The following is a 21,765-nucleotide window of genomic DNA, read 5'->3' on the forward strand; positions in this document are numbered from 1 at the left end:
TGGAAACGGTTTATTTGTCCGAATGTGGTTTCTGCAGAACTTTTCTCTGGGACCGCAATTGATCTTGGACTCCTGAAAAATGCTCGAACTGCTGCAGGACTGTCTCTTTACTCATGTCCCATTCATCCCCTTTTGATCCTTTTCTTTCTTTTCTTTTTAGTCTCCGTAGTTTAACCTCTCTTTCATACCAACTATCCCTATGGTCACTTGTTATAGTCGCAACAGCATATTATTCCTGGCTAGAGGTGACTTGCAACAATACTTTCACTCGTGCTTTTACTTAACTACTATGAGGCTAAGGTTGTCCTCTTACTATTGATTATTGTCAAAATCTTGCTGTCAGGCTCTCTGTTTCCTTTCATTGGTTCCGCTCAGCTCGTCAAGAACAAAATACTTGTTTTCCTCCAGAATAAACGTCTGTGTAGGGCCTGCTTAGAACGCGTTGCAGCCGAGGTTACAACTCACACAGATCATGTAGAAGCAAGCAATTGAGATACGCTTTGGATGACGTCCTTCATATACCTTAGACAGAGCTTTTGTTTCGGGGACACCGACGCCCGCTTTATTTCGTAACTGAGATGCATTTTCTCAACCGTGTTGTTTCAGCGGACCCGTTGGGAGCTCTTTTCTATTCTACTTCGTCTCTTTTCAATATTGAAGTCTAATCTTTTTTTTTTTTCTATAAGCAATGCATTGGGCAATTTCAAGGAATCTGTATTGTTATACTAGTTTTCGAGTAGTACGTAAAATATATCTTCTTGTGTTAGGCGAGACCGGCGATGCAAGATGATGCGCAATGCAAGCACGACGTCAGTGAACCCTTTCTTCACAAAAGCATGAACAACAACAATAAATGATGGAAAAGTGATGATGACATGTGATGTTTCCACGTGGTAGCCACAAGGACCTAAGAATAAGGGATGCGAAGAGGGGTAACTTCTAGAGTTGCCACCTAAGTCAACAGAGTCTGACGAAAGGGTGTAAAAGGGTGGTAACCGTGCCTGTTACCACTTCTTTGTAGGCGCAGTACAAAATGTGTGTAAGAGTTGTTATTACAGCCACGGAAGCAAAGCATTTTCAGGGAGCGTTGCTTTCCCAGCTTTGACAGCGCAATGGACATTGAGCACATTGTGTACAACCAAGATAACTGCAATTAATTTTTTTTTTTTGTGATTTGCGCTAATATGTTGTGCAACGAAGAAAGTAGGAAGTCACTGAAAAGGTTAGCCAGCTGCAGGACTCGAACCCACATCTTCTGGATTACCGGTCCAGGGCTCTACGAAATGAACTAAGCTAACACGCCTCTCCAATGACTTCCAGGGGTACCAGGTTCCAGGGGTCGTTCATCGTACTTAGGCACTTGAGGCTTCGTGTCTTCGGTGTTCCAGCTTCAGAACACCAATTTCCATCGTGGTATATTGTTCAGACTTGAACCAGGTAACAGGTAGAACCTTGCAACCTTTTCGGCAGAGCATATGCGACAACTATTGCCTCCTAACAGGTGTAACTGCTCCACTTTCTTTTCTTTGTTTTTGTAAGAGTGTACCCTCACATCAAAGAGGTTAATATGAGAGCATGAGTATCATGCCTTAAGGGCAACATTCCCGTCGTGGCATCTTGTGTCTTTGCGCGTTCGTCACGAAGAGCGCGCTACCCTCACTGCCGTCAGCAAAACGAAATCTGACCCACGTGTAGGTATGGAAGGGATGAGACTAGGATTACTGGCGACACGTTGGAGCGACGCGACGGTCTGCCACGCGACAGGAGTCAGGTGTGCGCGAAAGGGGGAAGCAGTTGCACAATTAAAGAACAAAAGAGGTCGGCTCAAAAGAGAGTATTTCCAGGGCCATAGGGGATGCAACTGCACTGCGACCCTGTATTTCCGTTCAATACCGCCTGGCGGTAACGGGGCTGGATCGAACTGGACTGGTTGAAAGGATACACGCAAGAGAGTGGGGCCGCGTCACTCTCCGTTGCCATGTGCCTCTGCCACATTGAGAAAATGTTAACGGAAAACGTAGGTTGGTTTCGAATCACGACGAAATCGCGGAGCATGGGAGACACTGGCTGACTAACAGAGGTTCGTCAGGACACTTGATGCTATATATAATGTGAGGTAGATAATTTTTATTTGTTTCTTCTTTGCTTGTTTCGTCTCAGGTGTACTTATTGAGGCATTCATATAGGGGCTCTTCACCGAGTCGATAGGCGGATGCTTCCCTTTTGTCTGGGAGTCCCGTGAAGGTCACATGGCCTATGTGTCGTTATTAACGATATATTTTCTTGCTTGATGTGGGCAGCATGATACTCGGGGGTTCGTACGCCTTGGACCGACTTGGTAGGGAACTGTAAAGATATATGACTCAGCTTTTACCGCAGACATCACAAATGGCTGCTAGTCCTTTGCATTCTGTGCGAAGTTACCGGTGACCGAGTGCCATCCCCACGTGTACTATGACCTCCTCATGACCTCTTCATTGGGTATGCTGCCAGAGCCAACGGTCCTACTCAGGCACTTGGCTATGCCTACTAGCGTGTGAGGCATCCCGCTCAGGCTTGCCTATCATGAAGTCCTACTCTTCCCCGACGGATCTCCATGCAGGAGATATGATTCTGTGCATTTGATGCGTTCCTTGGTTGTTTCATACGTCTTCACTGCTTGAAATAGATGGTCAGCCGCGGCACCTCCCCTTGACAGTTGCTCGGTGACATTACGTTGCTCAGTCAGCCCGAAGTGGAACGTTGTGGTGGCGACGACTCAGGAGAAGGCACGAACAGGCTACAAAATACGAGAGGCATGGTAGCGCACACTTGCATCCTGGGGAGCGAAATATAAAAAGACGACTTTGTGGCGACACGCCTTTCATCGAACGCCCAGCCTAGAAATCGACGAGTGAAAGCAAGATGCGCGCCAGCAGTGCTCGAAGATATTCTCATCGGACATGAATGGGACTAGAAAAAGGGAGCATCATAGTCGCAGCATTGGTCTGCGAGTACCTACAGCTCTTTGCACAGAGTTGATCTGTATCCCGGCGTCCAGCACGCCCATGGGGTACCATTCCAAAGTTGCACGATCTGGAAAGTCCCATTATCAGACTCATCCCAGGCGACGTAAAGTAGGCTTCTCCGCAAAAAGCTGTTTCTTGAGGGAAAGGCAGCTTTACGTTCCAAGATTTATTTCCGCTTGTTTTATGTTTCGTTGGTGACGCTTTATTCTTTAGGATGTGCTGGTGACAATTAAAGGTTTTAATCAATTTTGTGGTGTCATAGATAATGACATGCATTACAAAAGATTCTGACTGGACAGAGGTAAAAACGATATGTTTTTGATTATACATCTTGTAACAACTTGGTGAACTGGGTCACCTTCTGGCTGACAAAATATGACGTCATGTTGCTCCTTTGGAATGCAGAAGATTCTTTCTTCGCTTTTTTTTTTCTTTTTGCCTTGTAATAGTACGGTTAGAGCGTAGCTATAAAGCGCACTCGCCCGTGATAATGAAAGCGATGAATCTCTGTCTGTTCTTCTGACGGTAGAACCCACCCAAGCAGCACAATGTACTGAAAGTCGGGTGCAACAGGGGTGGACGGTATGTGTCTTATCAATGTTCTTTAGTTTCACGAGTTTGTTCAAGGCCTTCCACCCACCCGTCCACCCCTATTGCACCCGACTTTCAGTACATTTTGCTGCTTGGGCAGACGAAATTAGAGTGCATATCATCGTCCCGAGAATGATAGGGAGGTCGATTATAACACTCTCCCTTGTCTACCAACTGTGAGCTTGCACAGGTAACGAATTCAACAAAAGATCGCCGAAGTAATGGTTTCCACAGCTGTAACCAACGAAGCCACAGGATCACAGCCCAGCTCGTCAGTCGATTAGAAATTGAAGAGGAAGTTTGTTTTAAGCAGAAAGATACGCCGTATATGATAAAAAAAAAAGGATCACAATAAAAAGCCTGCTTGTCAAGTATATATATATATAGGTCTGCTAGATGTTGTGCTCCTTCTGCTCTAGATTTTAAATCTGGCGCCATGACTTTTCGGTCACGAGCTCGAAAGGATGTCCTGGGGAAGCACGTCTTTTTTGCTTCTTCATCTTCTTCTTCGTTTTTTTCCCGAAGCGTATACGAAGGGGGGAGTCAAGTCCTGTAGATCACATAAACAAAAGTGCAGAAACTGACACGGAAGATTGTTGTTTAGGTTTAATTTATACAAGCTTTCGCAATAAGCGTTAGCGTTTCTGACAACGTCCCCTATGGGGAGACATAATGGATTCGGATACGGATGAGCAGATGCAGATGCATCTACTTTTTCTATTTATTTTTTTAAATTCCGTGTTAGCGCCTCGAAGCAACTGTGGTTATGAGTGGTATGATGCATCTATCAACTGCCATCATGATGCATCTATTTCAACCAGTTGCGGATGTGGTCGCGAATCTTACATGCGCGGTACCGTGCGGATGCGGATAGCGTCAATCCCGTCCGTGCTCACTTCTATAGTAATGTCTGCGTTCCTGCACGCGTGTGCGCCGTGTGTGATGGTGGACGACGTTACGGGACAATTCATATAGCCTACATGAATGCAATTGCAACCTGTAGTCAAGGCAGAGGCGGATCCAGGATTTTTGTGATGATGATGGTGGTGGGAGTGGGGGGGGGGGGGGTCAATTGAAGCTTTATGTAACGACAGAAATTGAGGAAGGTTAGGACGTCAGAATGTCCGGACCCCCCCCCCCCCCCTCTTTAGATCAGCCATTGAGACAAGGCGTGTTTACGCAGCATTCTCCCTGCTGTGTTTAATGAATTCATTTCCGCACCAATACGCATGAAGCCAGCAGTATGCATTTTTGTAGGGGGTGGGGTATGTTTATTGTAAAAAAAAAAAAGAGGGAAAGGTTGGCCTGTGCTACGGCGGCTTGCTATTCCCAGCCAAAAAAAAAAAAGAAGCAAAGGAAAGGTAAGAGTATGTAAGAAAGTATGTAGAGTATAGTATGTAAATGGGTAAGAAAATGTAAGAGTGAAAGGAGGGTGAGTGAGAATGAGTGGCTGGTTTGTCGTCCCTTCAGATGACGCACCCCGAAAGTCGCTGGAGAGGCGTGTTCGCTTAGCTCAATTGGTAGAGCCCTGGACCGGTAATCCAGAAGATGTGGGTTCGATCCCTACAGCTGGCTAACCTTTTCAGTGACTTTCATCTTTCAGAGGAAAGGTATACGTTGTGCTAAACAAACAAACTGCTTAGAGAATAATAGATTATGCGTGCAGGCGGTTCAGGGCAGAGGTGCTGTTCCCGGCACCAGGCTGGCTTTCCTGGATGTTGGCTACGATGGCTTTCTTGTACTGTTGGGGACACGGTTGTCTAAAATCTCCAGCCCGTGGCCGAGCAGTCCCCTATCGGCGATGTCGCGCACGAAGGAACTATACCATTACAGTCTCCGAGGTAAGGCCACGCAGCGCCGCTTGTCGGGAGCGAGTACCATCGCATTCTCAGCGTCGTCTGCTACGCAGAGCAGTTCAGCGCGGCCTCCCCTCGGGGGGGGGTATTGGTGTAGTTCCTTCGTGCGCGACATCGCCGACAGGGGATCGCTCCGCCACGGGCTGGAGATTTTAAACAACCGTGTCCCCAACAGTACGTCTCCTTCAGGACTGCTTCGTTGCTGCGCAAGCGTTCCAAACTAGTTTTAACAGGGCAGGTCCCAGACATGTCGTGGCATTCATAGACTCGTCGAAGACCACGCCGAAGAATCTGCATGGTTGTTCTTTGTCATAGCGTTCGCAGGATAATACGTACCATAGGTACGCAAGGCTAACTCTTCAAAGGACACACAAATATTGAATGGCAAACATAATTGAAAGGAAGCAACTTCTGCTTCCTTCGAAATTATAATTTTTCCTTCTCTATGCTACAGCAATATTTTCAGAAACATGACAAAGAAATAGAGCCCGGGCTGCTCCTGTCCACTTTGATCGAGGCAGGTGCTGGGGCGCGAGGACGATAAGGATCGCGTCGCGTCGCGTGTTCTTCTTCTTGCAAGAATACAATTACGATAAGATATTGTCGCTGCCTTCACTAATCGCAAACGTATGTGATATTAAGGGACACAGCAATTCCCACATCTTCCAGGCCAGACAGTCCCGCCAGGCGTGTCGACTGTCTGCAGGTCCCTGCGACGCAACGTCACAGGAATGCCTGGTTCACGCAGTTGAGTTTTCACGCGTTACGGATGCGGCGCGGCGCGGTTGTCATGGTAACGAAGTACGGCGAATCAAAAAGCATACGCTGTGTAAGAGTTGGGCTCCACCGAGCTCCATGCGGTATGGATTTCCTCCAGCGACGCAGCTGTCCAATGAGCGAAGGCGCACTGGAGAGTGGAGATAGACAGATATAGTAGATAGAGTAGAAAGAGTGGAGGCAGGATTGGTCAAGCACTGGCGTTTTCCGTATCAAGAACGCGTGTTTCTGAATATAGTGTGTCTACAACAACCGCATCCGCACTCGGTCTGTACAGCACCCACATCGGAGAGAAGTGGCAGTGTGAACACTGCCGAAGCGGGAGACCTGCGCCGCAGGCTCGTGCAAGGTATGTGTCAAGCCCTCAGCCATCATAGCGTACAGCAAAGCTGTCTCACGGAACATTGGAAAGAATGTTCAGCACACCATGAGGTTGTGATACACATCACTCCGCACTTCACGCGAGGTGATGTATGATCAAGCACTGCTAAACATTGTGAGATAGGAGAACACTACTGTGGTGAATGGGCCTGTTGACCGTCGGCCCGCTTGCACGAACGTTGAGGCTATATTCCTCAGTGCTGTACGTCGTAGCTTTGCCAGTGCTAAAAGAAAGTGAAGCGTCGAGGGCATACCGGTGTGCAAAAAGCACTACCAAAGCTACGGAGTACAGCACTGAGGAACAGCCTCAACGTTCGTGCAAGCGGTCCCGTTCACCACAGTAGTGTTCTCCTATTTCACAATATTTAGCAGTGCTTGATCATACATCATGGATCATCCTGGATGTCACGGACTGCCGGTTACGTTGGTGAACCAGTCTGCATAACTGGACCAGTGTCCGATGGATGGATGGAGCGTCGGAAGACACTTGGAAGCAACGCCAGCGATGCGTCAGCAGTGGAGTGCTGTAGAGTGGAGTGCAGTGAAGCCGAGCAGTACAGTTGACAGCGAAGTGGACCAAGGTGCACAACTAAGGACCAGGGCACACGAAGGGCTGCTGGGCCCGCTTGCACGAAACAAACTTAGTGTAATACTTGACGAGTTCCCCACTTAGTGTAGTGCCGGAGCCGTAAGTGGCTTGCACGAAACTTTTACAACACTAAAGTGGTGGCGCTCGCTCCGCGCAGTTTAGGACGCTGGCCAAGGGTCCTAGGAGCACCCTAAACTACCGCACTAAAGCTTAGGACTAACATGTCGGCCGCTATGAACCGTGTATCGAAGATTCGTCGTTGGCCCCAACTGTATCTCGCAATACAGTACGCATTTTCCTCGCAATACTAACAACGTCTCATTTTTTTATGCTGTGGGTGCCGTACGTGTTGTGCTTTTCGTTAGCAACATCTCTCAAAATGATCGCCGCACGCGAAGTGCCTCTCACCGGCAGTGCCGTTGGCGATAAGTTCCCAATCATCGAGCAATTCGAGACATACTTTGGGCCACAGGCTTTATTTTATTTAACAAAAGCACGCAACAAGTGACCTAACCCGTTCTTGCAGCTACAATGATAGTACAATACCTTATTTTGGTTCTACAAACTGTTTACGTGCGACGGCAGAAGCAGACGACTTCCCAGAATCCAAACATGCCGTGACGCACGACTTCCTGGGATGAACTCCGGAAGTTCTCTTTCTACCAATGAGAGTCTCCGAAAACTGCTACTGCTCGTAGCCACGATCCACTTTAGAATACTTGACTTAGGGCGGTCGTCGAAGTGTTCGTGCAAGCCACTTAACCGCAACCCTAAACTTAGTGCACTAACGCGTTAGTGCAACACTTGCCAAGTGTTACACTTGGGATTGTTTCGTGCAAGCGGGCCCTGTTCCTTTTCCGCGACGCTAGGACGAACCTTCCGCGTTTCTTCTTCCTCTTCCTCTCAAAGGATGGCCAAGGTATATCTTGGGATGGCCGTGAGCCACTAAGGGAGATTGACTAGGACAATTGGATGGAATTACGTCTATGTGATCGCGATCATATGGAAGGCTCGTAACAGCGTGGCTAACATGAGGCCCGGCTCGCATGGCTGAGTGGTTAGTGTGCAGGCCATGTCACGTCGAGGCTGGGAGGTACCCGGGTTCGAATCCCGGTGCCGGCCGGGCTGCGCTATCTGGGGGTTTTCCTGGGTTTTCCTCAGACGATTTCGGACATATATGTCGGCACAGTTCCCTTAGAAGTTGGCCCAGGACGCACATTCCCCCCAGAGCGATAGTCGTGACGTTGACAATCGCCGACAACGGCGAACTCTTCCAGAAGCACCACCAGCACATCCTGAACGCAGGTGTCAACTGACGTATGTGTATGACGTATGCAAATGTCCCGGCAGTTTGTCTTCCTTCTTCTCCAGCCCTACCACGCACCGGCGCCACCACAAGTGTCGAGAACATATGGTTGAACATATACTCATATACTCGTACGAGAACATATACTCGTATACATTTATGATACATGGAGATGATGTCCCCTGTTTGTCTTGCTACATTGTCACAGGTCCTCTTTTTTGCCACAGGGACGTGATCTTATACGAAGCGAGGTCTCCCGAAGCCGCTACGATGAGCACATCGCAACACAGCCAACCATTATAGCAAATATGCAAATGGCGCTGTCTGACGAAATCCAATATAGGGCAAATTATTTCTGCATACTTTGCTCAAACACCCTCCTGTTGGCACGGGTTGGAGGAAGCCGGCGGACACCACTAACTAAGTTGACCAACTCCGTTGTGGAACCGATCACGGAGCGGAAACATATCAAGTCCAATGAGTTGATTCCGCAGCAAATCAACGACGACGACAGCACGTGATGCTTGTTTTTACCGTTTCAGCTTTCCACTCTCAAGGGGGGGGGGGGGGGGTTGACGTGTGGGCTCTCAAGAAGCAGCATGTTGGAGAAAAGAGAAGTATAAAGTTGGAGCGTTCTATAGCGTGCTAAAAAGAAAACTGCACCAACAGGACCTTCGCCATGGGTTGGCAGAGACGTTCCACAAGGTTGGCCTCAAAAGTTAAGCACATGTGAACGTTACCTAACCAAACAGAGAACAGACAAGCCAGGAGCATTGTCAACAAGGAGGGAACATTTTCTGCACCCGCCTTATCTTGCCACAAATTCCTTAAATGAATGTTCACTCACCTTCGTAACACAACAGTTTCGCACAACTAACTACACAACCAGAATCAGGCGGCTAAATCCAATGGCCCGGCCCCGTCGAGGTGTGAAGCAATTGCGTGGACAGCCCCGTGTTCATGCAGAACCCACATGCAAGAGTGGACCTGCGAGTGGAGCTCGGTGACCAAGAGATATGAAGCGGGGGCTGTTACGAACCCCTATAAAAACCTGTTACAAACGGCGCACCCATAGCTCCTGACTGGCTATCCGCCACCGTACTGGGCGAAGAACTGATGGAAAGATGTCGCTTGCGGGATGAGGAGTATCAGCTTACGTACGCTCGAACGGGGCTTGAGAGCGTATTACAGGAAGTTTCAACAGCTGGGTCTGGTACGGCCGCTATCCAGAAGCGGCTTCTATCACAGGTCATTCCCTCTACTGCACGTTTTCGTTGGAAACCAATTCTGGCTGTTTCCGTTCGAGGAAAGATGTTCAAATTTTGTAAGAAGTTTCTATTGCGAGAAGGTGTACCTCTTCCTGGCCTCGGTTCAATGGTATTTTATGCGTGTATGTGTATCTTCAGGCTGTCTGAAGAATGCTGGAAGCATAAGTTATCTGTCCGTGTCAGCTTCAAAACTTTTCCTTGGATCATAATTGGTCAAGGATCAGTAATCACATGCATAACGATGTGCAACTCAAATTAGATAACGTCTCGGCAACAAGAATCTGGAAAAGTTCAACGCCCATCTCTGTGGCTATAACATCTAGTTCAGAACCTTATGTTCTTCTTGTTTCGTTCTCGAAAGAAGTTGTTGCATTTTCCATGTAGCGAAATATTTGCTCAATGATGGTCGAAGTTCACTCGATCCCGATGCCGTCCATAATAATGAGACACAAATATATAGGACTTTCTAGTGTTTCTTATTGCACTGTCCATTGCCTGAAAAGTAAGCGAGTTTTCATAGCAACGAGACGTAAATACATTGAAAAAGTTTGGTCCTCATAAAAAATCGTCTATATTTTCTATGAGAGATTAACGATGAGAGATGGAAGTCACTGAAAAGGTTAGCCAGGGCTGTAGGAGTCGAACCCACGTCTTCTGGATTACCGGTCCAGGGCTCTACCAGTTGAGCTAAGCTAACACGCCTTCTCAACGACTTCCAGGGTGCGTCATCTGAAGGGACAAACCAGTCACTCTCTCTCACTCATCCTCCTTTCACTCTTACATTTTTGCACACTCATACACGCATTCATACGACAGGGATCGAGGCAACTTGAGGCATTGTATGTATTTGTCCCTTCTATGTTGTTCCAGCCTCAGAACATCAGTTCTCTCTTATATTTTCTAGTCCATGTTGACGAGGCACCACTGTATCCCTTTGACCCTCTCGTTATAACAGGGGAGTCCGCTATGCAAATTCATATGCTCAAAACCACGACCTTGCAGTGAACTCTTCCCTGCCCAAAAGCATCTTCCATGGGCGTCATCCCTTGTGGGCCGAATTCCCGTCATATAGCATATCGTGTCTTTGCCCGTTCGTCACGAAGCATGAGACCCTTCACTACCGTCAGCAAAAAGTAACCTGAGCCACGCGTAAGTATAGAAAGAATGAGAGTAGGATTACTGGCGACACATTGGGGCGGCGCGACTATCCACTATGGCTCGGCCGCCAGGTATGCACAAAACGGAGGAAGCGGTTGCACAATCAAACAATAAGTAGTACAATCACAAAAGAGGGCGGCTCAAAAGAGAAAATAATTCCAGGGCCTTAGGGGATGCAACTGCATGCATTGCGACCCAATATTTCCGTTTAACACCGCTTGGCGGTGACAGGGCTGAGCAGTGCCGCATTCCTGTCTGTTGCCATGTGCTTCAGTCTTATTGAGGATATGTTCCCGAAGGACAGAGGTTATTTGTTTCGGATTAGGACGAATTGCAGTACGTTGAGGACATTGTCTAGAAGAGATTTGTCAGGCCATTTTACATGTGTGACTGAAGGAAGATAGTTTTTTTTTAATTTCTTCTTTGTTTGTTCGTTTCTTGTGCCTGCCAAACCCTTCTCTGACACATCTCAAATTCTCCATGCAGGGGACATATGGATCTGTGCTTTCGGTACGGCCTCGATTGTTTGACATGTCTCCTCCACTTGGAGTGAAAAGTCAGGTGCGGATTATCAACTTCATTGCAGCTCGCTGACATTACGTGACTCAGTTGGCCCGAAGTGAAACGATGTGGAAGGCAGACTGCATGCAAAAGGCAACTGGTAGGTTAGTGCATGCACATACCTTGGGGAGCAAGATAGCAAGCAGGAGGACCTGCAGGACGACTTCGTGGCGACATACCATTCACCCAACAAAGAAATCGTCGAGTGTAAGCAATAATTGAACAACGACGAGTGCGTACAGGGACGCGTTCCTAGCAACGCTTGAGCACCGTAGCATCATAGCACCGCTCATTGCAGAAGCACGGGCGGCGCTACGATGCTGCGGTGCTCACGCGCTGCCAGACGCGATCGAGACAGCGCACCACAGGACAGGACACCGGGCGCGTCTCGTATGCACTCTTCTAATGTTCAATTATGTGTCACCAGCTCTCCCAAATTTCCGTTGCCAGTGAAAGCAAGTTGCCCGCCGGCAGTGCACGAAGACACATAGTTTCATTGAAGACGAACGGGACCAGAAGAAAACCACCTTAGTGCGACAGGGCGTCGGTTGGCGAGTACCTACAGCTACTTACGTCAGTACCTACACCAGGATGAACGCCGGCCGCAGACACAGGGATTGGCGTCCGACCAGCTACGGGAGTACCTCTCGAAAGTTGCGCGTTCGAGAAAGTTGGCGACTTCGCACAAGGCCCGGCACGGAACTCCAGGAACCTCCGGCTGTCTCCTATTTCGAAACTAGGACAATGCTCAACTGCTGCGCACTAGAAGAAAGGATGTACGCAACAAGAAGTTTCCGTTGTTGATGGGGCACGAAGGCTTCGACGCGACGACCGCCAATATGACGAGAATAATGGCACAGGTAAATAGTGTGTTGTTGACCCTCCGTCTCCAATAGCTGAGCAACACTACACAGGCCCACTATAGGAACTAGGAACAGAAATATTTCTTGGTGCATTCCTTATAGCATTGAGATCACTTGAGGTTCCTGACAGAACAACTCCTGCCAGAACAGTTTTCAAACCGAACAGAAGCCATAAACTAGTTTGTTCTCGTTCGCAGCACCACATATTACTGCGGCGCGAAATTCTGCCGTACGTTTTCGCTGTTTCTGATGTCGTGAACTATGTAACTTTTACAACACTTGAGTTACATTTGCTACATTCCAGTTTGCGTATGCAAACTTCAGTGACGTTTCTTTTTTTTTTTTTTTTTGATTGAAGAATACTCCATCGTTCGGCACATGCCTCAAAGTTCCCACGCAGACAATGCGGAAGGTCACGCATATTCCTGCGTGAAGTGTAGTGGAACATCCCGGAATACTTTATTTTGAGTGAACAAAGACCATCAAAGACCCATCTGCGCTCCATGCGCCGTAAAGGAAGCTTCTCCGCAAAAAGGTGTTTCTTGTGGGAAACACAGCTTTACGTTCCAAGATTTCTGTCTTCTTGTTTTGGATGCTCTGGTGAAAGTAAAGTGTTTTTGTCGCTTTTACTATGCCAGATATACCGACACTCACTACAACAACCTCTAATGCGCACAGGGGTAATTATGCGTTTTTAATTATACCAGTGTGAGAACTTGGGAAAGCCGCATCGTAACCAGCACTGACTGGCACCATTTCACCAACCATTCTGACTGGCCATTTCACTGACTGGAAGTCCTTCGGTAGCCTTCTTGTCGAAGGCTATCTATCATCTATCTGTCTGTCTATCTGTCTATCTGACAGATGCGTCTGAAAGCTAGTCCATCTACCTGGATCACGCCTGAGGAAGGACGGACTCCGTCCGAAAGCTTGTACGTACCATAATACTAAATCTACTATTGTTTTCAGTGTTTTGTCTGTCTGTCTGTCTGTCTGTCTGTCTATCTATCTATCTATCTATCTATCTATCTATCTATCTATCTATCTATCTATCTATCTATCTATCTATCTATCTATCTATCTATCTATCTATCTATCTATCTATCTGTCTATCTGTCTGTCTGTCTGTCTGTCTGTCTGTCTGTCTGTCTGTCTGTCTGTCTGTCTGTCTTTTTTGTAGGTGTGGCGCACACGCTACACCATAGGCGCCGACTGCGGGGGGAGGGGCAGGGGCCCTGGCCCCCCCGGCACATGAACTAGGGGGGGGGGGGCTGCCTCCCCCGGGAAGTTCCGCTAAGGGACTGACACCAACCTTTTGGGCTCGGCGCGTCCGGGTCAAAAGAGCGAAGACCCCAAACCCCAAAAATGCATCTTGCAATTTGTAAAATATGTATCCGCCCACCATATACTCATTATCACAGTAGAAGGTGAGGCGAAGAAACACAGGGGATGACACAACACATTGCCTGAATTTCGCCCAAAAGCAATCAGATCAATGAAATGAAGCAGTCGAAAAGGTACCAGCAGCTGCCAGTGAGGTGTAACGGTAGGATCTTCGGAACGCATATCCGTTGGGAGCTGGTTCAACTACCGCTGCTCCATTTCATTGACCATATTCATTTTATCGCGCGCATTTCGGGTAAAACACCGAGGATTCAATGCATTTTGTTCCTTTTGCACTCAGTTTTCAAAGGCGTAATGCCTTAATTCAGTTGTGCACATGCATGTTCACTATTTACGTTCTCTCTGTTTTTTCTTTTTTCTTTTCTGTTCTTCCTTCCTCTTATTTCTATACCAGTTCTGCATACATCATAGGATCCCGCCAGAGTGTGTGATTCTTCAGCTTTAGTTTTGTGTTCTTCATTTTTCTTTTCCTTTTCTTTCCTTCTTTTTGTTTTCTTTTGCTTTCTTTTTCTTTGCCTGTTTTGTCTTCCCCCTTTCACTTTTTTTTGGAATAACAAGCCGACATCCATCTGGCTTACCTTTCCTTTCTTTTTTTTTTTAATAAACATATCCCCCCCACCCGCCAGAGTACTTACTTCGCGGTGCCCCCCCCCCCCCCCCCCCCCCGGGAAAATGAAAACTCTCCGCCTCTGCGCTACACTATTTATGCAGTGCCAATAAAATGCACCTGACGATGCTGATGTCCTTTTGAGGGCGTCTTCACCCCAAGGATGATAGGCAAGTTTGAATATAATCGCCGAGGGTTTCTGCGGGAGTAACTAGGGTCACTGGAGGTGGTGGTGCTTCTGAAAAGGTTTCGCCGTCGTCGGCCTCAAAGAGATGGGCAACGTCACGACTAACGCCCTGGGCGAATGTGCGTCCCGTACTTCTCACATTACTGTGCGGTCACCTGTACATCACTATGTTTTTTTTCTGTTCTCTCTCTCTCTTGCTTCCCGTAATTTTATACCTGTGGACAAATACCCAGTCTAGCGCATCTTTCTTCTTACCTTTCTTTTTTACCTGCAAAAGAGAAGTAAAATCATCGTTCGCACCCCACCTTCAGACGTTTGAGATTTAATGGATATAGTTAAGTAAAACTAATATTAACGATTTTGCCGGGAAAACTAATATTAACGATTTTGTCGCTTCGGCTGGCAGGAGAGCGAAAATGCAAGTCCTGCCAAAGCAAGAGGAAAAACAGCAGGAAATCAAGCAAGCCCCCCCCCCCCCCCCCCCTCCCCTGACTCAATGAAGTTGCGTCAAAACTAACTTAGCTATATTTCGTTTTGCTGGAACTAAAGTACTGGAAAGAAAAAAATATCATATGCGCGTGAGGTCAGCTCATGCAAAACTTAGACGCATAGAAAACATATTAGCAATAACTGTTATTATTGTTTTTTCATGTGGCAAGGTTGGAAGTTAGAAAGGTATAAAGCTGAATTCTCCAGCGTGGTCCGCTCTATCCCCCCTTCCATCATCAAAGTTTGTGAAACGGGTATCGTATATTCACCCGAGTGCTAATGGTCGGGCTTGTGCGTCTAAAGAAAGAGACAACCGGAAGTTCCCTCAGAAGTCGGCCCAGGACGCACGTTTCCCCAGGGCGTCAGTCGTGTCGTTGCTCACCTATGTAAGGTCGTCAACGGCGCGCCCTTTCACCAGCACTATGGCCCGCCTTCTAGCCCGCCATACCAGCACCACAACCGGAAAATGTTCATTCCCTGAAGAAGTTACTGTGCATTGAAATAGTACCCAAAAGACTTTCCATATGTTCTTCTGCACAGGGTATTCCTCGCACATCCAAACGAAATCTAAACCATTTTACTGCATTTCTTACGTATACAACCTGTTGCTACGGGTGCGGGATAAAAAAACGGAGCACAGATATAGCTCGGACGCAGTATCACTTCGCTGCATTCAGCGAAAGACTGCGTCAGCGAAGCAACATTGGCGCGACCGATTCTGCAGATCTCCGCCCACTAATTCCAGTCGCTCTCCAAAATAGCCATCTGTATCCTCCGTGTTTTGTGGATGTGGGTGGTTGGGTCGTTGCGTGCTGTGATTTTTTTGAGTGTGAGAATGCGGTATAACTCATGTGCAATGGTACTGTTGTTCGGTGTGCCTTCCTCTGTGACAAGTTAGCCGCCCACGGCTTTCGAAGGCGATGTGCTGTTCGGTAACATGACCGAAAAAGAAACTCTCGAAGCGCTATGGAGTGCTTTCCAGAGCAAGGTGGGAAACTGGGAAATACCTTGTGGGCAGCGTGCCACAAACGCGAGTGTGCAGTGCACAGGAATGTGAGAATGTGATGTCTGCGTTCCAAGCGAGTGCGCCGCTATGAGTATTGGTTGACGACATAGCGTGATAGTTGATATCGCCTTCATGAATGTAATTTCCACCTGTGGTCAAGGTGTATATATGCGGCACGGTCCATGCTCGGTAACATGGGGGTTACATGAGTTTTATTTCGACGCGAGTATGCATGAAGCAGGATGTATGTATTTTGGGCTACACAAACAAACTACTTAGAGGGTGCGCAGTGTTAAGTCCGGCCAGACCCGGATTGAGAACGGAAGCGAGGGAATGCAGGTGAGGGTGAACTGGTACGTGATTCACCATAATGACCACCTATACTACGATGCTCGTCAGCGCTGTGCACGCGAGCCAGAAAAACAACATACTTTCTCTTGGCGATTGGTTAATAAAATATTGGGAAGGGAAAAATAGGGACAAACTGACGAAAATATATTTAACGGAATTTTTAATGAATGACAGGATTACGTAATCGAAGGGAAGCAGCATGTTCTGCACATGGCAACAAGCAATCTTTACATGTTAAGTCACCAAAATTTCCTGAATGAAGCAATTTCACAACGCGAATTCAAATAATAGCGAATTAAAAGCGAATATTAAATTGCTGATACTACATAGCCACAAGCTTCATATATTGTGACAACAGCTCCTGCAAGAAATAATTTATTTCTTGCTGCTTGCTTCGCTCATTGTTGCTACCCAAAATTTGAAGAAAATTAAGAAAACCCAGAAAAAAATGTGTTTGTGAAATATTTTTTAAATCAAATGCTCTAGTTGTGTAAGATTGAAATATGGCAGTTGTCCACTTAGGAACCTCGGAGATTGTGTTGTGTTTTACCTGTCCATCTCACCCAGTCTCAGAACAGTTACCTTGTATCAGTGTTCACTCCTACACCTCAGCTGGTGAAAGTATGTGTATTGTATGAGCATATTCATCAAAGTCTATTTCCTGTTCTTGTAAGGTTATTCAAGATAAGTACTGAATCATCAATCACCCTCTTTATCTGACAGACAACATACCTTTCTTGTAACAATATCGATGTATCCGTAGTTGCTGTGAGTCAAAATTGCCCCAGGCTTAAAATTCTGTTAATTCGTACACAGTTGTTATACTTTGCTGTATTTCGAAGGCTGCAAAGTTTAGTAGCATGCACTGCTCGACTTGATGGAAATGGCATTGTGAGCAGTGCCAAGAAAAAAAATAGAGCTGGTGTCAACAGTCTCATAGGCAATGTCTGGCAGGCCGATAAATGTAATGCAGAGTGTAGTTCTTCACTGCCTCTTATCTAAAGCAAATATGAGTAGTGTACATTCATAGCATTTCCTGTGCTTCTCAGATACTCTTTACATGAATGAATTGTGTCAGTTGTTCCTTGTCTATCACATCCTTGTCTGTGGATATCTCTGGGTTCTCTGTTCAGTTTTTACTGACTTGTACGTCTCTTATTGCAGAAGAGTGCGTCAGCGCTGGTGAGATACATGACAGAATTCCGGCGACGTTATGCGGCTTGCATAACACCTGCCGGACTACAAGACGAAAGGTAAATTCGCTAGTAATGCTTGTTTGCTGAGTGGATAGCGTACGGCAGAAACCTGTTGAAGTGAAGCCAGACGAAAAGAAAAGACAATTGTGTTCTGTGTGTTACTCATTTTCAAAATGTGCTGCTAAAGCACCATAAAATTTACACATCGAAATGTCGCTGTAGAAGTCAAAACTTCAGTGTTAGAATGAGGAAATCCTATGTGCGGGGTGTGCAGAAAAATGTATCTGATTTTAAAATGGACTCAGTGCAGCTCCTTCCTAGTTTTGTTAGCTCTGTTTACATTGTTGATTGGTTGCTACTTAACGTATGTAGCCTACACATGACCACTCAGACAACTTCGTACTGTACAGATGGCATGTAAGCAAAAGTATATAACGTGAACACAGAAATGAAATTTGTTCTGAGACAGTTCTCCTAGCTTTTGTGTGCATGAAAAAGAAAACTGGAGATGGTGGCTTCTAGGATTTGAGAGAGAACTCTCCTAAATTGGTCTAAATGGGTTCACAGCATTCATGCAAGGCATGACAGTGTCATAAAAGCATTGATTTTGTTGTAGCACGGCTTGCCTTCTACTTTACTATTACATTTTCTACTCTAAAAGCTTGATATCAGGTTCACTAAGATGCAGATAGCCCATTCATCTATTCAGCCTGGTGAGAGCTGTCACAGCTTCTTTAAAAGAAATCATCTGCAAAAAGAGAAAGTGTAACACCTGAGCATTCTGCCATAACAAAACATCATCGAGCATTTGAAGTTGTAGGGGGCGTATGGTTAAATCACTGCATGTTGTCCTCCGCAATTGGTGTTAAATATGGGGTTCATTGTGCTGACATTTCAAGACCTTCTAACGAGCCTCAGGTGGGCAAAATTAATAAATTCATTGACCCCATGAATAAAGTTGCCCTTTGATGTGGAACAGAAAATTGTCCAGCTGTTCCACAGGCTGTAAGAGGAAGTGTTCATGGTGTGTGTCTCACTGCAAATTTAATCAGATTTAATATATTGACTGTCTTGCAAGATCGTCGAAACGTTGCATTGAATCGCAACAGCCGTTTCCGTAACACGCAGTTGACAGTGTTTTCCAGGAGGTGTCCTTCATGTGTTTTACAGAACGAAGAAAAACGTGCCACACCTGATCGATCTACCAGAAGGATTTTTACTGTCAATAGAAGACCACCTGCAGGAATGCGAAGGTCCCTTCAGTGGGACGTCATTGCAAGAGGCCCACCTGATGGTTCAGGTGTTGGCCATACTAGCATGGCAAGTGTCTCTATTTCACAGTGCTTTTATTGCAAGAACATGGTGTCTTTAAATCATAGGTGCGATACAAAAGTATGCATTCATTGATAACCTGTCATCATTTGGGGAATCCTTTGCATGAACCTGATTTTACAGGCCCTAGAGGAACAATGGGGTCCTCTTTTTCCGATCACCCACTCACAACGAAATCCACTGAATCATGCTACTGAAATCATTATGCATCAACAAAAAATGTCATGGACCTAACATTGTGCCATCAGAACATGGTTGATAAAAAGTGTTTCAGCATACGGTACACAATTAACCTTACATGAAGAAAAAAAAAATTGAAACATCTTGAAAGTAGAATCAATCATTTGCGACATTCCTGCATGCAACTGCATGAAGCAATTCCCAAGCTTCGATAAAATGTCGAAGTTGTTAAAGTAAGACGGCGATGTCACATACATTGTGTTACTTGGTCATTTGCAGCAATCAAAGCAACCTACCCTTTGTAGCGGCAAGCTCGGCCGTGCCACTTGGCATGGCAATATCGTCTGCGGTCGTCAATCAGGTACAGCAAATTTTGCAGGGCATGCTTGCAGCAGTTCATGGTGATTGCTTTAGTGCGTGTGTCATGCAACAATTACATTTGTAAAAAATTTAAATCGCAACCACTTGTTCTGTCCTTGCAGTGTGTTCAACAGCAGCAAGATGCAGAAGAGGGAGCAGCACAGTTTTTGTTGACCGTGTTACAGTTCCTAGAGCTGCTCTATGATCCATGTAGGGTTTGGCAGAATACCTGGGCTGGGTAAGGTAATCTTTGTCAACCTTTTACAGTGCTGGACAAAAGTTTACGGAATACGCTGTTCACGTGTTCCGTAAACTTCTGTCCCGCATCGTGCGTTTCATTCCAATGCTGGATGAGTCACAAGAACTTTTGCTTTTCCACAGAGATCTGCAGGGTGCTGCCATATCAAAATTGATGCAAAGGTGCCAAGCCTCAAATCTTCATCTGGAAGTGATGCCATTCCTCTACGGTGAGTAATTGAAGATGTTAGAGGGGAACGCAAAAGCAAGCACCTGTCGCATCAAGGCAGAATCATCCACATACAGTCAGAAACACGATGTAGTGCGATGTCGTCAATTCAAGCCTGATTAAATCGAGCTTCCGTGTAACTGGAACTGACGCTCGATTCCCGTCAGAGTTGTGTGTTTGAATCGACGGAGAAAACAAAACTCAAACACATAAATGTGCAGGAAATGTCAAGGGAAGAATCACTGTAATGGTGTGCACAAACGTGGCACAGAACAATCGGTTACTTTAGTTGGCAGAGCAAGTAAGCCCATGCTCTGCCTGACCCTGTAGATTCTTCTCAAAGCCACTTCACATGGCTCCTGACTCCTCGCATCTTTTACAGGCACGCTTGCAAAGCTTGTTGACAGGGGTAGGGACTGTAAGAAGTTTGTCAACAACATCCTCTAACTCCACAAAAACTTGTAGTGTGACAATAATGAGCTTGCTCGCATGTGTTCCGGATTTGCTTTGGCCTCAGGCTGTTGCGGTGCTGAACTGGGTGTTCTTGTATGTTTGTGGTCGTGTCTTCTTAGAAATTTACTTATCAATTTGTTTGAGAAGCGCTTGAATTGCATAAATCACGGCTGAAAATGCTAAGCAGAACTCTATTCGCTGAGTCTTCAGGTCGATCTTTGCCGCATAAAACCAGGAAGGCCCAGAAAAGGTGGTCTGTGCAGAGGTCTAACTAACGTTCATGAGGTTCACCTTTGGGTTTGATTCAGTAATGTTAACAAAGTCGTGACTGAAGCAACGATTTCAATAGCACGTACAGGTAGCAGGTGATTTTAACCCTAGGATGTTTTGATGTGTATTACTATTCATGCAGTGCCATGAAAGCCTCACTTTTTTTCTCTTTTTCAGACTGTCTACATTCCAAACCCTATATGCTCCCTGAATCCGTGCAATTGAAATTAGTTCATTTATTTGGTGCCATCATGAGCGGTGCTCAAGTAAGTATAATTACGTAAACAGTAATCATGTTTTTTATCCGTAACATGAAATGTCAGAATCAGCTAATACGAACTTACTATCATTTCAGCACAATGCACAGGTAGCTTTAAGTGAGGACACTGTGTCGATGTTGCTAATATCGTGTCTAAGGGGATCCACTCAAGGAGACGGAACCCATGTCGTCCCTCCAACTGTCCGGGCGGCTGCAGGGCGTTGTCTCCTGCGAGCCATTTCGGCCTTAACCGCCTTGCCCGTGCATCAGGTATTGTCGTACCGCTACTTCGTAGGAGCATGCAGCAGAAAGAAATTGTTCTGTCTTGCGTGTTACAGAGGAAAGTGAGCCCTGACAACCTAGTGAGCCATATGTTGGGAGTGCTATCAGAACTGATGGGAGAAGAAGAAAAGCCCAACCAAGTTGATACAGTGATTGGGTTGCTAGGTTAGTTTCTCAATTTCCTAGTATACCCTCGATACCGAATGCAGGAGGTAAATTCGCGTGTCTTGTACACGCAGCGTGCCTTCGAGAGTTGGTGAGCCGTGATGCAGCGCTTGGCAAAATCCTCCATGACAACGAACTTGTGAAGTGCCTCCTTCGCTCTTTGCACGGAACCAAAGTACGTCCACCCTACTACTGAGCATTTCACGTAATGTGTCACGAAATTCTGTTTAAAAATCTGCTTGTCTGAAAAGTACGGGGTTGGCGGTATTCATCTTCGGTAAAACTTTTGCCATGGCTTATGAATACTTCGATCGATTTTCAGTCACGAGAAATTGAATTTTCTCAATTGAACTGCACAGTTTGTCAGGTCAACGTGACTTTTTTTTTTTTTTTTTATGCC

General features: G+C 46.3%; 1 protein-coding gene and 2 long non-coding RNA genes across 3 annotated transcripts in view; 2 read left to right on the plus strand and 1 right to left on the minus strand.

Moving 5' to 3' along the window:
• Positions 1-5,592: 5,592 nt before the first annotated feature.
• Positions 5,593-9,604, minus strand: LOC135387500 (uncharacterized). The gene is made up of 3 exons (XR_010421153.1): positions 9,548-9,604; positions 9,356-9,495; positions 5,593-5,746 (listed from the first exon to the last, which is right to left on the minus strand). It is a non-coding gene; the product is annotated as an uncharacterized LOC135387500 (long non-coding RNA).
• Positions 9,605-11,239: 1,635 nt separating this feature from the next.
• LOC135387501 (uncharacterized) lies at positions 11,240-12,681 on the plus strand. Its single transcript, XR_010421154.1, has 2 exons — positions 11,240-11,270; positions 11,421-12,681. It is a non-coding gene; the product is annotated as an uncharacterized LOC135387501 (long non-coding RNA).
• Positions 12,682-15,756: 3,075 nt separating this feature from the next.
• The window catches only part of LOC135388900 (neurobeachin-like protein 1), a 38,352-nt gene continuing 32,343 nt past the window's right edge, over positions 15,757-21,765 (plus strand). The window contains exons 1-10 of the mRNA XM_064618774.1: positions 15,757-16,033; positions 17,567-17,655; positions 18,769-18,918; positions 19,390-19,471; positions 19,593-19,708; positions 19,852-19,937; positions 20,837-20,925; positions 21,015-21,188; positions 21,257-21,365; positions 21,440-21,540. Of these exons, the coding sequence (XP_064474844.1) occupies positions 15,983-16,033; positions 17,567-17,655; positions 18,769-18,918; positions 19,390-19,471; positions 19,593-19,708; positions 19,852-19,937; positions 20,837-20,925; positions 21,015-21,188; positions 21,257-21,365; positions 21,440-21,540 (1,047 nt within the window). The 5' untranslated portion in view covers positions 15,757-15,982. The remainder of the gene's footprint in view (positions 16,034-17,566; positions 17,656-18,768; positions 18,919-19,389; positions 19,472-19,592; positions 19,709-19,851; positions 19,938-20,836; positions 20,926-21,014; positions 21,189-21,256; positions 21,366-21,439; positions 21,541-21,765) is intronic.

This window comes from Ornithodoros turicata, chromosome 3 (assembly GCF_037126465.1).
Source record: "Ornithodoros turicata isolate Travis chromosome 3, ASM3712646v1, whole genome shotgun sequence".
Lineage (NCBI taxonomy): Eukaryota > Metazoa > Arthropoda > Arachnida > Ixodida > Argasidae > Ornithodoros > Ornithodoros turicata.